The sequence below is a fragment of the Lipophrys pholis genome (assembly GCF_963383615.2).
Source record: "Lipophrys pholis genome assembly, chromosome: 8".
Classification (NCBI taxonomy): domain Eukaryota; kingdom Metazoa; phylum Chordata; class Actinopteri; order Blenniiformes; family Blenniidae; genus Lipophrys; species Lipophrys pholis.
In genome coordinates this window covers 6,420,454-6,432,900 of record NC_137630.1, presented here as the reverse complement: position 1 = coordinate 6,432,900, position 12,447 = coordinate 6,420,454, and the positions used below count along the sequence as shown (strand labels likewise).

Here is a 12,447-nt window from a genome sequence, read left to right as displayed (position 1 = left end):
TGCTTCACTTTTTTTTTATTACTTTTTTTATTCATTTTTTCTTTTTACTTTTTCTTATTTTTCCCCCTTTATTCATTTTTTTTATTTTTCCCATTTTTCTTCAGTTTTTTTTTTCTTCTTTTTTTTTTTTACCCCTTTTAAATTTCATTTCCCTTTTTATTTTTTTCATTTTCTTCTTTCAAGTTTATTCACATGACATATTGTGAAAGCGTCAGGGAGCCGCTCCAGAGGGGCCGTAGTCACATGTAGGCCGCTCGTCTAATTCATCCCAACCCGTCGTCTTGAGGAGGAAACGGCTTATTGTGCTGTGTATCAAACTATATACCACATACAAAACATACAGTTTGATACTCAACATCTGAGCCGAGTCCAATGTCTCACTCCCAGCGTGGCAGGGTCGGCATTAAAAACAGCATACAACAAGAACCGGCACATTCGTCACCATGGAAACCGATGGATTACGAAGTTATTTGATCCACCACACCACTCCTTCCATCATTTGTCATAATTGCTTCATGTTATCACTGTTAAACTGCACGCGCTCACATTAGCATTAGAGTTGCTGAGGAGGTCAATTCAAGCTCCTGCTACGTCGGATTTTTAAAATCTGCTGTTGCTCGCGGTAACAACGAACAACTAAAGGAAGTCGGTCGCCAGTAAACAGGGTCACCACTTAACGTGGAACACCAGGTCAAAAGGAATGTGTGTCAATGTGTGTTTGTTTTTTTAATCAAATAAAAATAAGACTGTTTTTCACGTGCTGACTTTTTCAGACCTAATAAATATATATAAACTCACATCCACTCATGAAAAGAAACCGTGGCTTTCGAAACATTTTAATGTAACAGCATGGTTGTGATGTGACACATCTTTATGAAGCTTGAAACGGAAGGAAAATGCACGCTGTGTTATTGCGCTTTAGCTCATGACTATGTACTATATTCTTCAAGAGAGTGCAAATGATCAACTAACACAAACAATTTAAAGAACACAGATAACACAGCAAGATCTGATGAATGTTCTATTCTCCGACAAAAGTCATGTTACACTCTAAACTTAGAAAATCAAACTTATTCAGAAATTACACATGCAGCAGACACACACCTGGAAGCTCTAAACATGAGTATTATATAACCTGGTGTCGACATATAAACAATATTAAGTGCCTAAATGTTGAAGTACCAGAAATGCAATAAACTAAATAAAATAGGTCATATACTTAATTTCTACCAGTCGGTGGCAGATAGATCGGGCCTAAATCCTAAAATTGTTTGTGAATTTGCGTTTACATTCAAAGATTTTCAGAAAAATATATAGAAAAATAATTTAACGCTCGCCTTCTGTGTCGTGGGCAAGAGTAGAGAGAGAGGGAGAGAGCAAAGTCAGTGAGAGAAACATAACAGCAAAAACATTTGTCACTACTGAAGTACTTAGAGGCAGTGATGGCCAAATGAAGCTTCGTGAAGCTTCATGAACCACTGTCTATATTTTGTAAAGCCACTAGATGGCAGTGTTTGTTCAACAAATGTGTTTAAAAGCACCCTTCATTGGCAGGCTTTTGGCCTCTAGCTTCAAACCAAGAGCGCCATCTGGTGGACACTGGAAATAAATAATGTGGTTCATGAAGCTTCATTTGGCCATCACTACTTCGAGGTACTATCCAAATCTGACTTTAAAGTAGTGATGAGGACATCAATACCAAAATATTTATTCGTTGGATTTCTGTTTTTAGGTTGATTCTTGTGTTGAAATATCAATCTTCACATTGTAGTTAATATTTTTTGAATGACGTGTTTTTACAAATACCATATTATCCCTCTGAAGTTAGGCTTTCACACAAGCTCCTTTGGACTAACACCGGGTCAGACAGCAGATGAGTGGCATCACAGTTTAGAGAATCCTTTTGTCTTCATCTGTATGGAGTCGGCAAAAACTGGTGTGTCTACACCTCGCAGCAGAGCACAGTGACGGTGCACATAAAACAGCACATTTTCAAGATTTGGCTTACAGGAGCTGGGGCAAGAGACATTAGACCAGAAGGGGGCGTTACAGGGGCAGCAGGGTGGTCAGAGGGGTTGAGTGAAAGGTAAGTTTACTCTATAGACGAGGAAGTTTAGAGACACTCTGATGAGCCTGTTTATTATGTCGGAGACAAATGGCAGTTTTCCACTGGTTCATCCTCAGCCTTGACTCTACCCGCTAAAGACGCTTTCCCACTACGTGTAAAAGGACAATTCATACTCCGTAAGAAAAAGAAGAAAGTTCGGCACTGCGGGGTCCTGACGAACAAAACAACATCATTTCCTTCGGCCAGCTCCCTCTGGCGACCGAGGCTGAGTCGAGTAGAGTCAAGTCGAGTAAGGCTGAGTAGGAGCTCGTGGAAAATCGCCAAAAGATCCCAGTGATTTGTGGGACCTTAATGAGCTGGTCTTGCCCACCAGATTTAACCTGGGAGGTAGATTTTAAAAAACATTCTGATTCTGATTCTTATTACAAGTGGAACCAACATCTGTATCCTTCACAGTGCATTTTTTTTTTATCTCTAACCACTTCAAAGTTACAATCTTTTGAAATCTTGATTCCAAAAAGTAATATTTCCCCTCCCAACAATACCGTGGTCCCTAAAGAGTTAAAGGATCATTATATCAGATTACGTCAGAGGATTTGGGCTTCATCCCTGGATGAAGATTGTTAACAAGGAAATCTGTAAATTCTTTCTGCAACATCGTGTTCTTTGGGAGGGTTTTTTTTCGCACTTTTTGGTATTTTGATATTTCTCAGACTTTGCTCACCCATCTTCTCCCGACACCAAATACTTTTCATCCCGCTGCTGAATTCTCGGCAGTTCTTCGTCGTTGCCTTCATGTTCAGCTTTGGGACTTTGGTGGACTTCAGCTTCGGTCTCGGTCTCGGTGAGTCCAATGTCATCGTAACCCTCCAGTGAGTCGTCCACCTCGTACGTCACTTCATCTGTTTCAGGAAGGAAGAAGGAGCTTTTGGGAACTTTTCTCAGTCAAGTGGAGCAAAGAATTGAGACGGAAAAGTAGAAGACTGGATGAAAAGGTGCTTTGACTGAGTGAATCTACACGGAATATTCGAAAAGTGTTCTCAAAGCTCAGTATTAGTATTTTTGTAAAGTAAAAATAAAGACAACTGGCATCGATCCAAAATACAGCAAATAAAGTATTAATATTGAAACCTGCGCAGGCAGTGAGTAATGTGCTGTTTCTTCTTTCTTCTTCTAAATTCATATACAATAAAACATCCCTTATGTTTAAACTGGAAATAAATGTATAATTGGTAAATGGAAATTTGGTTACAATTAAAATGAGGGTTAATTTTTGTTTGGCAAAACATACTCACCCCCCACAACGAATTCCTGTCGAATAATAATTTTCCCGGTTTTCAATCGTTGCCACCACGGCCTCCACCAGAGTACTGCTGAAACTCAATATCTTACCAAGTTTATTAGTCTTGTTTTTAGTCAAAATGTCTCATCTCATTAAATTCAATTAACAAGTAATAGATAGAGGGATGGATAGAGGGAATTTTGTTTAGAAATCTTAAACATCTTGTTGAGTCAAACAATCTTGAAATGATTATTATATTTTAGAAGTAACTAGGTTTATTTTACACCTCATATTTCAAGCTGAGGTGTTATTTGTACAAGATAGATAATCTTGATGATAGCATTTGCGCTTATTCTAAGACAATAAGCTTGAAAATACTGGTAAATTATAGATTAAAATGTTTTCTCTGTGCTAATATTAACATCTCGATATTCTTGATCAAGTCACATTTCAAGAAATCTTATCAAGTGAATTTTCATTTTGTGCTATTGGCAGATTTTTTTGTGTGACTTTTTTCAAGGTAAAAGTACCTTAAGTTTTTGTTTTCTTGTTTGGCATTTATTTTGTGTGCGGAGGCCGTGGTTCTCCATTCCCTCACAGTGCCGCATGGCGCCATTCTCTCTGTTGGCTTCTGGTGCCGAGAGGCAGCAGATTCATCCAGTAATTCTAAGAAGTATTTGACAGGAGCTGTTTGCTTGCTCTCTTCACTTTCTGAAACTTCCCGGTCTCCAGCTGGAGCAGCCGTCTTGGTTTTGGGGTTTTGCATCCCGGCCCACCAGAGCCAGTGAAGAGTCGTCATCTTCCTCATCCTCTTCAATCATGAGGGTTTCCGACTCATTGGCTGAGCGACCCGCCGCAAGGTTGGGCTCAGCTAATACTCTTGGCAGCGATCAATGAAGTGGACCTGTTTCCATGGCAACATTAGCGGCAGCCATGCTCACTTGCAGGGTTTGTTAGCTGTGAAGCTAACGTTATGCTGTGCTGTTGAATGCTATTGCTAACCTAACGAGGCTAGAGGATAGCGGGACCAAATGTGGAAGTGACGTGATATCCATAGGGTTGCCACCCGTCCCTTAAAATACGGATTCGTCCCGTATTTGGTCATTAAATGGTGCGTCCCGTATTGAGCTAAAACGGAACGTTGTTTGTTCCGTATTTGCATAAATTTAACCAGACATGTCCATCAGGCCGTCAATCGCACGCACACACACACACAAACCACTAAATATGAGAATTGTAAACAAAATAAAACGCAGGGAATGCCAAGGCCAGCAATATTGTTGTGCCGGGATATACATAGGACCCCTGCTCCTCCGGCGCGTCTGCCCCACCCCTAATTTCACCGGACGCGGACACTGACAGCGTCTTGCGCTGTCACGGAGTGTTGGAGAGAGAGAGAGAAAGCGATGACACACACCAGCGATCCTGCGCTGCACAAACCGAATTTTAAAGATGTCTTGTACACCCAGTGCCTCACCTCGTCCTCCTCAAAAAAGAAAGCGTTTGCAGAAGTACAGGAGAGAGTGGGAAGAGGCGCATCATTGGCTAAATAGCGTCATTGGGAGAGATTACAAAGCCAGTTGCAAGGTGTGCCGGCGAGAGTTTTCAGTGTCACACGGTGGACTGTCTGATATCAAACAGCATGCCTCAGGAGAACAGCACCGTCGATATGTTCAGAGAAGACCCAAGCATCAGTGTCACAGTTTTTCATCCCTCAAGCATCCCCTGAAGCTGATACAGTAAGGACCATCATGGTTGTATTGATAAATAAAATATACTTGGATTTCATTTAATGTTTAGGATGTGGAGGTTTTCGAGTCTGACAATAATAATTATTATTACAGTGTTACTAATCAATTAATCATAGTGATAGGTTAACATTGAATAAATAAATGCATCTATATATATATATTCCCTAGATTAAAAATGTTAAAATGTTTGTAGTAGAGATTTCTGTATATTCAGTGGTTCCCAAGCTGGGGTAAGTGCCGTTTACCCCTGGGGGTACTAAAACCTCTCAGGAGGTACCCAGAAAAATGTGTCTATACAATAATCATATTTATTTAATTTTATTTAACATTATTATTGTTATTATTATTATTAGTAGTAGTAGTAGTAGTTGTTGTTGTTTTTTGTTTTTTACATGCACATACTTTTCCCTCATCCATCAATAACAATTTGTGGCACAACTTTTAAAAATACACCAAAAGGTGATGTTCAAATTCTAAAACAAGCAAAACATCAGCAATAAATTAATAAAAAAGGCCTCAATTGAATGTTAAAGAATATTTTCCAGAATGGCCAACAAATGGAGTGCATGCAGGAACAAATGCTCCTTGGAGCTCATGAGGAGTGAGCTTCTTATCACTCTCAACTTTGAGCAGTCCTGTTCAGAGTTTTACAACAGCGCTTTAAAAGACAAAGAGTTACTCAGTTCTGCAAGGAGTAACAAGAAGTACACTTGGAAAAATAAGTGATTCAGGCAGGAAAAGAGTGAAATCAGTTCAAATGTGGCCTACTCCACAGACCGGTTTTGATGAACCAGACGGTTAAGTCTGTTTTGCACTTTTTTTTTCTTATTTGAATAAGCAGGTGAATATGTTTAGAAGTGTATGTTCTTTTTTTCCTCTCTAAGTGTTCATAGAATGTCAGTTACGCATTTTAAATTGCATTATGTTTTAAATTGATTTAATTTATTTTTAAAAGTTCATTGTTGCACACTCCATACAGACATCTTTTAGGTGCTCCTGTTAATACCATGTTTCAGATAATAGATTTCATTCAATGTGTTAAGTGATAACACATTAGAATGTGTTCCTTATAATAAAGCATTTCAAGCTTTAACTTTGACTAATTGATTTCTTCATCACCCCTTTATGGAAAACACTGACACAAATTAGATACAACAGTTCTATGGGTGCCGCACCCCACACGGGCCCGTGGGGGCCATGGCCCAGGGGCGTCCCTTATTTTTTTTTCTGAAAGGTGGCAACCCTAGATATCCAGTTGGATTGTGCAGCCGCGGGACTACTCTGAAATGTGTTAGCTAGGTGAGGCTAACGTTTGGGAGTATTACTACTACTACTACTACTACTGCGGAGTGTTGCCACTGGGTTTGGCTAGCGGCCGAAAATACTGCTACTCTTAGCAGCCAGCGACTCAGACTACTGTTTGGTGACAAGCTAGTCTGTGCAGTACAAGTCAAACAACTGAACAAAGCGCCCGGCGACCAAGTCTTTCGCTCATGTCTGCGGACAGTTAAGCTACGACCCGGAGAGACAGTTTGCTCGAGGGAGAAAGTTAGGAAGTTCTGCTGGTAGCGAGAAGAGGTATCTGAATAACTGGCAGCGCAGTGTCGGGCCTTTTTATAGGGGGAGGGTCTCCCTCTATAAAACAGAACTACTGTCAAAAGTACAATTCATACAAAAACTTATAGACGCAAATTTTTATTGTGCCTAAAACCAGGACCAAGACCCACGGGGAAGCTGTATTCAACTCTTATGGCCGCCGTTTGTGGAACAGCCTGCCGGGGAGCCTCAGGGCTGCAGAGACCGTTGAGGTTTTTAAAAAAAGGTTACAAACGCACCTTTTTAATCAGGCTTTTCACCTGATGTTTATATATGTGTATATGTATATATACAGATATGTGTATTATTTATTTATCTACTTTTATCTACTTTATCTAGTAGTCATTTATCTACTTTTATTAGGTTTTTAACTGAATCTTTTATCTCCAGTGATTCCTCTCAGGGGTCGCTACACTGGTGGTGGCCACGTTCCCCACTGGTGGGGTGGTCCCGCGGGTTCCCCCGTCCCAGGCACCTGGTTGGTCCCCTACGAATGTTGTGGGATTCGCCGGTCTGCTCGGGCTGGGGGGACCTGTGTGGCAGTGGCCCCTGTGGTTAGAGGCTGTGCCACTCCCAGTGTGGACGGCCCCCAATTGTGGCCCTTTCCTCACCTTAGTCTTCAGTGCCCTGCCATGTCTCCATATCACTAGGCATGTCTGCGTGTGTGTGTGTGTGTGTGTGTGTGTGTGTGTGTGTGTGTGTGTGTGTGTGTCTCTGCGTGTGTGCGTGTACGTTCACTTGTTTCTTAAATATCTATTGTATCTTTGCACTGTTTTTAAATCATGTCAAGCACTTTGTATTACATTAATTGTATAAAAAAGTGCTATATAAATAAAGTTGATTGATTGATTGATTGATTGAATGTAATAGAGTAAGGCCCCATTTACACGACAACATTTCATCCGACAACACCTTGACCGTGAAAGAGAAGCGCTGGGTTTAGTTTGTGTTATGAAACCACACCGACATGTGTGCAGAGAACAATAGGCTATAAACGTGAACAAAAGCGAGAGAACCTGACATTCATAAGGACGAATGACGAATTTAATGCTGTCAGAGTTGAGTCTCAAATATAAAACTACCAATATGGACTATAAACCTAGAATACGGACTGAGAGTCATGCCATTATGGAGGCCACCATGTTTGTTACTCGCGCATGAGCAGAAGGAACTATTTACCTCGGCGGTGTGCGCATGCGCAGTAACTGCGCTCTGTGGCCTCCGGCGGTCTCTGCAGGGGGGGAATCGCGACTGTGAAAGAAATGTTCTGCCTTGGGAGCCGGTATGAAATAGTCAAGGCTGCAGTGGATCCGAGCACCGCTGTCGTGTAAACAGACCCCCCCCCAAAAGTGAAGAAGGTTTTGCGGTTACGTATTCGTTGTCGTGTAAACGGGGGCCTGAATGTATTGTGTTGGTAAACACCTCTTGTGCCTGCGTCCGCGTGAGTCAACGGCTGGGACTCAACAGCTCCATCAACGTCATCGTAAGAAGAAGTGCTGCGTGCGTCAGGTTCTGTCATCACCCCAGGGCCTGGTCTGAATCCTGCACCAGCAAAGGCTAAAAAACAAAAACAAACTGTTACCTGACATTTATGTATTCATGATATGGAGGCCCAGAAGGGCCAACGACACAACACAACAGCAAAAAGCCATGTTGTCACCTCCAAATGCTTTCGAGACATCACAGGTGGATTTTTTATTTATTTAGGGCCATAACATTGAAAACCTCCAAGCAATTTATGGCAGCAATTAAATGGCATTTCTGATTTCTGGAATGGCGCTCAGGGGGAACAAGCAAACATTAAACGTGCTCATGTCACATTTTCTATTGAGATTGACGTGAGAACATTGATTTGAGACCCATGTGTCTGGATCAAATAGATGAGCTGTGGTCTAAAACTGGGCACCAGAGGATCCAATCCAGCCCATACAAACTGCTAATTTATTGACAGGAGATTGTACCCTCTGTTTTATTACCAGTGCATGCTGAAGGCTGCAAAATGCCATAAATTAAGTGTTGAATCTAGTTTATTTCTCTTTTTTTTTTCTCTGCATTTTGCACCAGAAGCCACAACGTTGAAATTGCTCTTTTGATCAGGTTGTAACTGGAGAGATGTTGCACCAAACAAAAGCAAAACATTTGACGTCAGACAAGAAAATAGTCTTCAAAAGATTTCATGCTGCCATTTTCTTTGTCTGGCCCATATCAAGTCAAAGTGATCAGTGTGTGACCCCCTGGACTGAAATGAGTTCGGCACCACTGCTGAAGATGAATGCAACTGAATTGAAATTGCTTTAATTCACTGATCATAATGATTGTGGTTGTCGTGCGCTGACATATTTGCTAAGCGCTGTTAGGATTGTGTGAAGCATGAGGAGGAATGAATAAATGGTGAACGAATGAATGTTTTTAGACTCACTGTCTGGACCGATGTCTTCCATGTCACTGTCGCCGTGCTTCATATCCTCGTAGCTGCCACTTTCAAACTCCTTTTCCTTGTTTGACAGCTTTCTCGCTACAAGAAAACAGTGTTATGTGTTTACCAGCACAGAGCAAAACATCTGCTGTGTTGTCAATAAGAAAGCGGCGCAATATACATATAAACAGGGTTGAATAATCTGAAGATTTAAGGGTAGATGTAATGATGTAATGAACATGGGTATGGTTGGATTAAACGCTACGGTTGTCTGAATGGATTTATCGTGTACAAACAGCTCCCTCTTGTGTCAAAATGGCAAAAGCTTCTTCTTTCCATGAGATCAGACGTCTGCAACATTTCGGACCCAGAGGGCAGTTTACCCTCCACCAATCAAATCTAACATTTTGAAAAGACCAAAACCTTCTTAACCTTCAAAATGAAGATGAACCCTGCTCATAGTTTTCCATGTGTAGTTTGTATATGTAAAGGCAGAACTGCCCTTTATGTTGCATTGATCAAATTAATAACCAAAAGTCTGTGCACCCTGATTTAATGATGGAAAAATGTACAAAAACAGTATTTTAATTTTATTGACACTATGGACAACTTCTTTAAAAAAACTACGTTTTTACACACAATATTCAGTATTTTGTATATATAAAAGTCCTTTTCCCTCCTTACTCCTTAACATTTTTACATCTTCCTGTAAGACGTCCTACTTGAAGACGTCTTTATGTAAGAGCTTTTTTCTAAAAGCTCTTTTAAAAAAAAAGGCAATGCAAAAAGACCCCCCCCCCCCCCCCCCCCCCGCCAAAAAAAAAAAAATTTGGAATGACTTGCTTAGACTGGTAGGTCAAGATGATTTAATCAAGTTATAGGTTTAGCTTGAATAAAAATAGTGCCTTCAGAGTTTCTCGATCAAACAGCCAAGAAGGACTTTAAAGGGTTAAACTCTCTTTCTGTATAAGGTGCTCGAGATGTGACTTTATTTCTGCTATACGGCACGCTGCAGCTGGTGATGTTACACTGGAAGCGATATTCAAAGAGCACTGGCTTCACCTTTGTTTAACAGAGTTTCATTTTAAAGCCCTACTCACACAAGCTGTTGGACTTCTTGGCTCTTTTAATGACGCACAAAGCCATCACGACGCCCAGCAGGATCACAACAATCACCACTCCGATGATCAGTCCCACTGAGACAGACGCCGCTTCTGCAGGCACAACTTGTTCCACATAATCTGAAATGAAACACAGAACGACAAGAGCTCCATCTTATTAAACGCATCAAAATAAAAGGATCTATTAGATAGAAACACTTTGATAGTGACAGTTGTTTACTGTTGCAGTAGATCTCAGCTGGGAAGGAGTTTTTACAAGACTGTCTTTTAACACAGTACTTGATATCGAAGGTTTCTTCGCTGCACTGCAGGGTCACCTCCAACTTCACCTTCCAAGCAATGGAACATTTAGGATCAATCAATCAATCAATCAATCAATCAATCAATCAATCAATCAATCTCAAATGCAAATAACAAAACTGAAGTACAGTGTAAAACCTAATATCACTCCTTAATAACAGAAATATGTTGAAAAGAAGTTGAGATTAAATTCATAGAATGTAATTTAACACAAAAAACAATTTTCATCATCATCACTCATCTGAATTGAGTTCACTTGAATAAATGTTTATGCCTTATGGCAGATGTAGAATGTTTCAAGCACAAAACTAAATTCAAAATATTAATATATTAGCATAAAGGAATATCTCAAGCTTTTTTTGAAATTCATCTGATTTCAAATGTATGTTGTTCCTTAATTATTCTCAATGGGACACATTTGGTGTTGGTATTTTCAATAACCTAAAACAGTGTACGTTACTAAAGTTGTAACAATACTCACGTTATCTGAACTCAAATTAAATCATTTGCAATGAATAAGCGATTTCAGGCAGTCTGTGTCTTCAAATGGCTTCAATTAATGTAACTCATCCAGTTTTAGAGTGATGCAACGATTGTTGTTAAAAACCATCATAAAGTTACCATAAATACTACATTTACTAAAATATTGCCTTCCGTTAATGGATATTTAAAATCTGGCTTTATCATGATAAAAAGCATTAAGGTAAAAATACTGGAACGATCAGTCTGATGTGCCCAAAATGTTCTGAATAGAATAGAATAGAAATACCACGGAAGAGTATTTGGGCCACTGAAGAAAAAAAAATTCGGAGCTTAAAAAAACCCCAAAAAACCTCATGCGCTTCCTAAAAAGTGGAAAATCAAAGTTGAGATTTTTTACAAAGTGGAAATGTTCGTCTCCTGTGGTCCATCCACATGCCGGCTTGTGTAACTGCTTCTACAAAATGCATTGCAGGCAGTTTAATGAAGTGGTGGACCGACGCTTCAGAACAGGATTTAACTCATAAACACAGCGCGCTTATCATCAGTATTAGGACTTTGCAGAGACAGTGCAGCTTGCAGCTCTCTGTCACGTTAGTTTGTCGAGTACAAAGGACAAACACACGGATCCCGGGGTGCTTAGAAAATTTATTATTGATAAACCAAGAAATCCTGAGTAAAATCAGACGTCCTGAAGCAGTAAGCAACCCAATATAGTCAGAATTATGTGAACTAATGGGATTATTTCAGCATCCACAGGCTAATAATGAGGGATGGAAAGACGTCTCTAGTTTGTATTTAAAAAATAAATAAAATTTGACATTGATTTTCGACTTTTTGTCGAAGTGCATGAGGATCGTTTTTTTTTTTTTTTTTTTTAACTCTGATATTTAGTTTTTCTTCAGTGGCCCTAAAGAAAAACCCAACATTGATTTTCTATTTTTTTTTTCTCTCTCTAATATACTTTATTAATACAAGAGTAATTCTACCAACTTGTACTTCCATGTAAAAACGATATCGCTTCTTGTTTGAAATTCCTTTAAGATTCAAACAAAATCCGCAACTTGTAAAACCAATGAGACCTGTGAGTGATGCATAAATATGGCATATGAACCGAACGGAGAGTAAACATTCACCTTCTTGGTTTCCCTTCGTGTTTTTATCCCTGCATTGTGGCCGCCGCAATTCAGTTCCCTGCACAGTTTCTCCTTCATTTCCTGGGAGAGTTCCTCCGGCATGCACACGCGTTCCCATTCCTTATGAAATCTGACTTTGAGAGCACCGCCACAGTGCTGCGAGGTGTTGAATTTGATACTGTCTGCAGAACCAAAGAAGAGAGCGTGTTGAGAAGACGGGACGGCTACTGGAAGTAGCCTCGTTAGCTTTCTGTTCTGACAAATATGACAAACGTTAACTTGGCTTCATCGTGCCAG

General features: G+C 40.1%; 1 protein-coding gene across 1 annotated transcript in view; it reads right to left on the bottom strand.

Annotated features, from left to right (window-relative positions):
- Positions 1-826: 826 nt before the first annotated feature.
- Positions 827-12,447, bottom strand: part of LOC308113714 (scavenger receptor cysteine-rich type 1 protein M130) — a 32,384-nt gene continuing 20,763 nt past the window's right edge. The window contains exons 14-19 of the mRNA XM_080470158.1: positions 12,151-12,332; positions 10,455-10,563; positions 10,214-10,354; positions 9,117-9,212; positions 8,120-8,254; positions 827-2,970 (exon numbers count right to left, since the gene is read on the bottom strand). Coding sequence (XP_080326284.1) covers positions 2,789-2,970; positions 8,120-8,254; positions 9,117-9,212; positions 10,214-10,354; positions 10,455-10,563; positions 12,151-12,332 — 845 coding nt within the window. The 3' untranslated portion in view covers positions 827-2,788. The remainder of the gene's footprint in view (positions 2,971-8,119; positions 8,255-9,116; positions 9,213-10,213; positions 10,355-10,454; positions 10,564-12,150; positions 12,333-12,447) is intronic.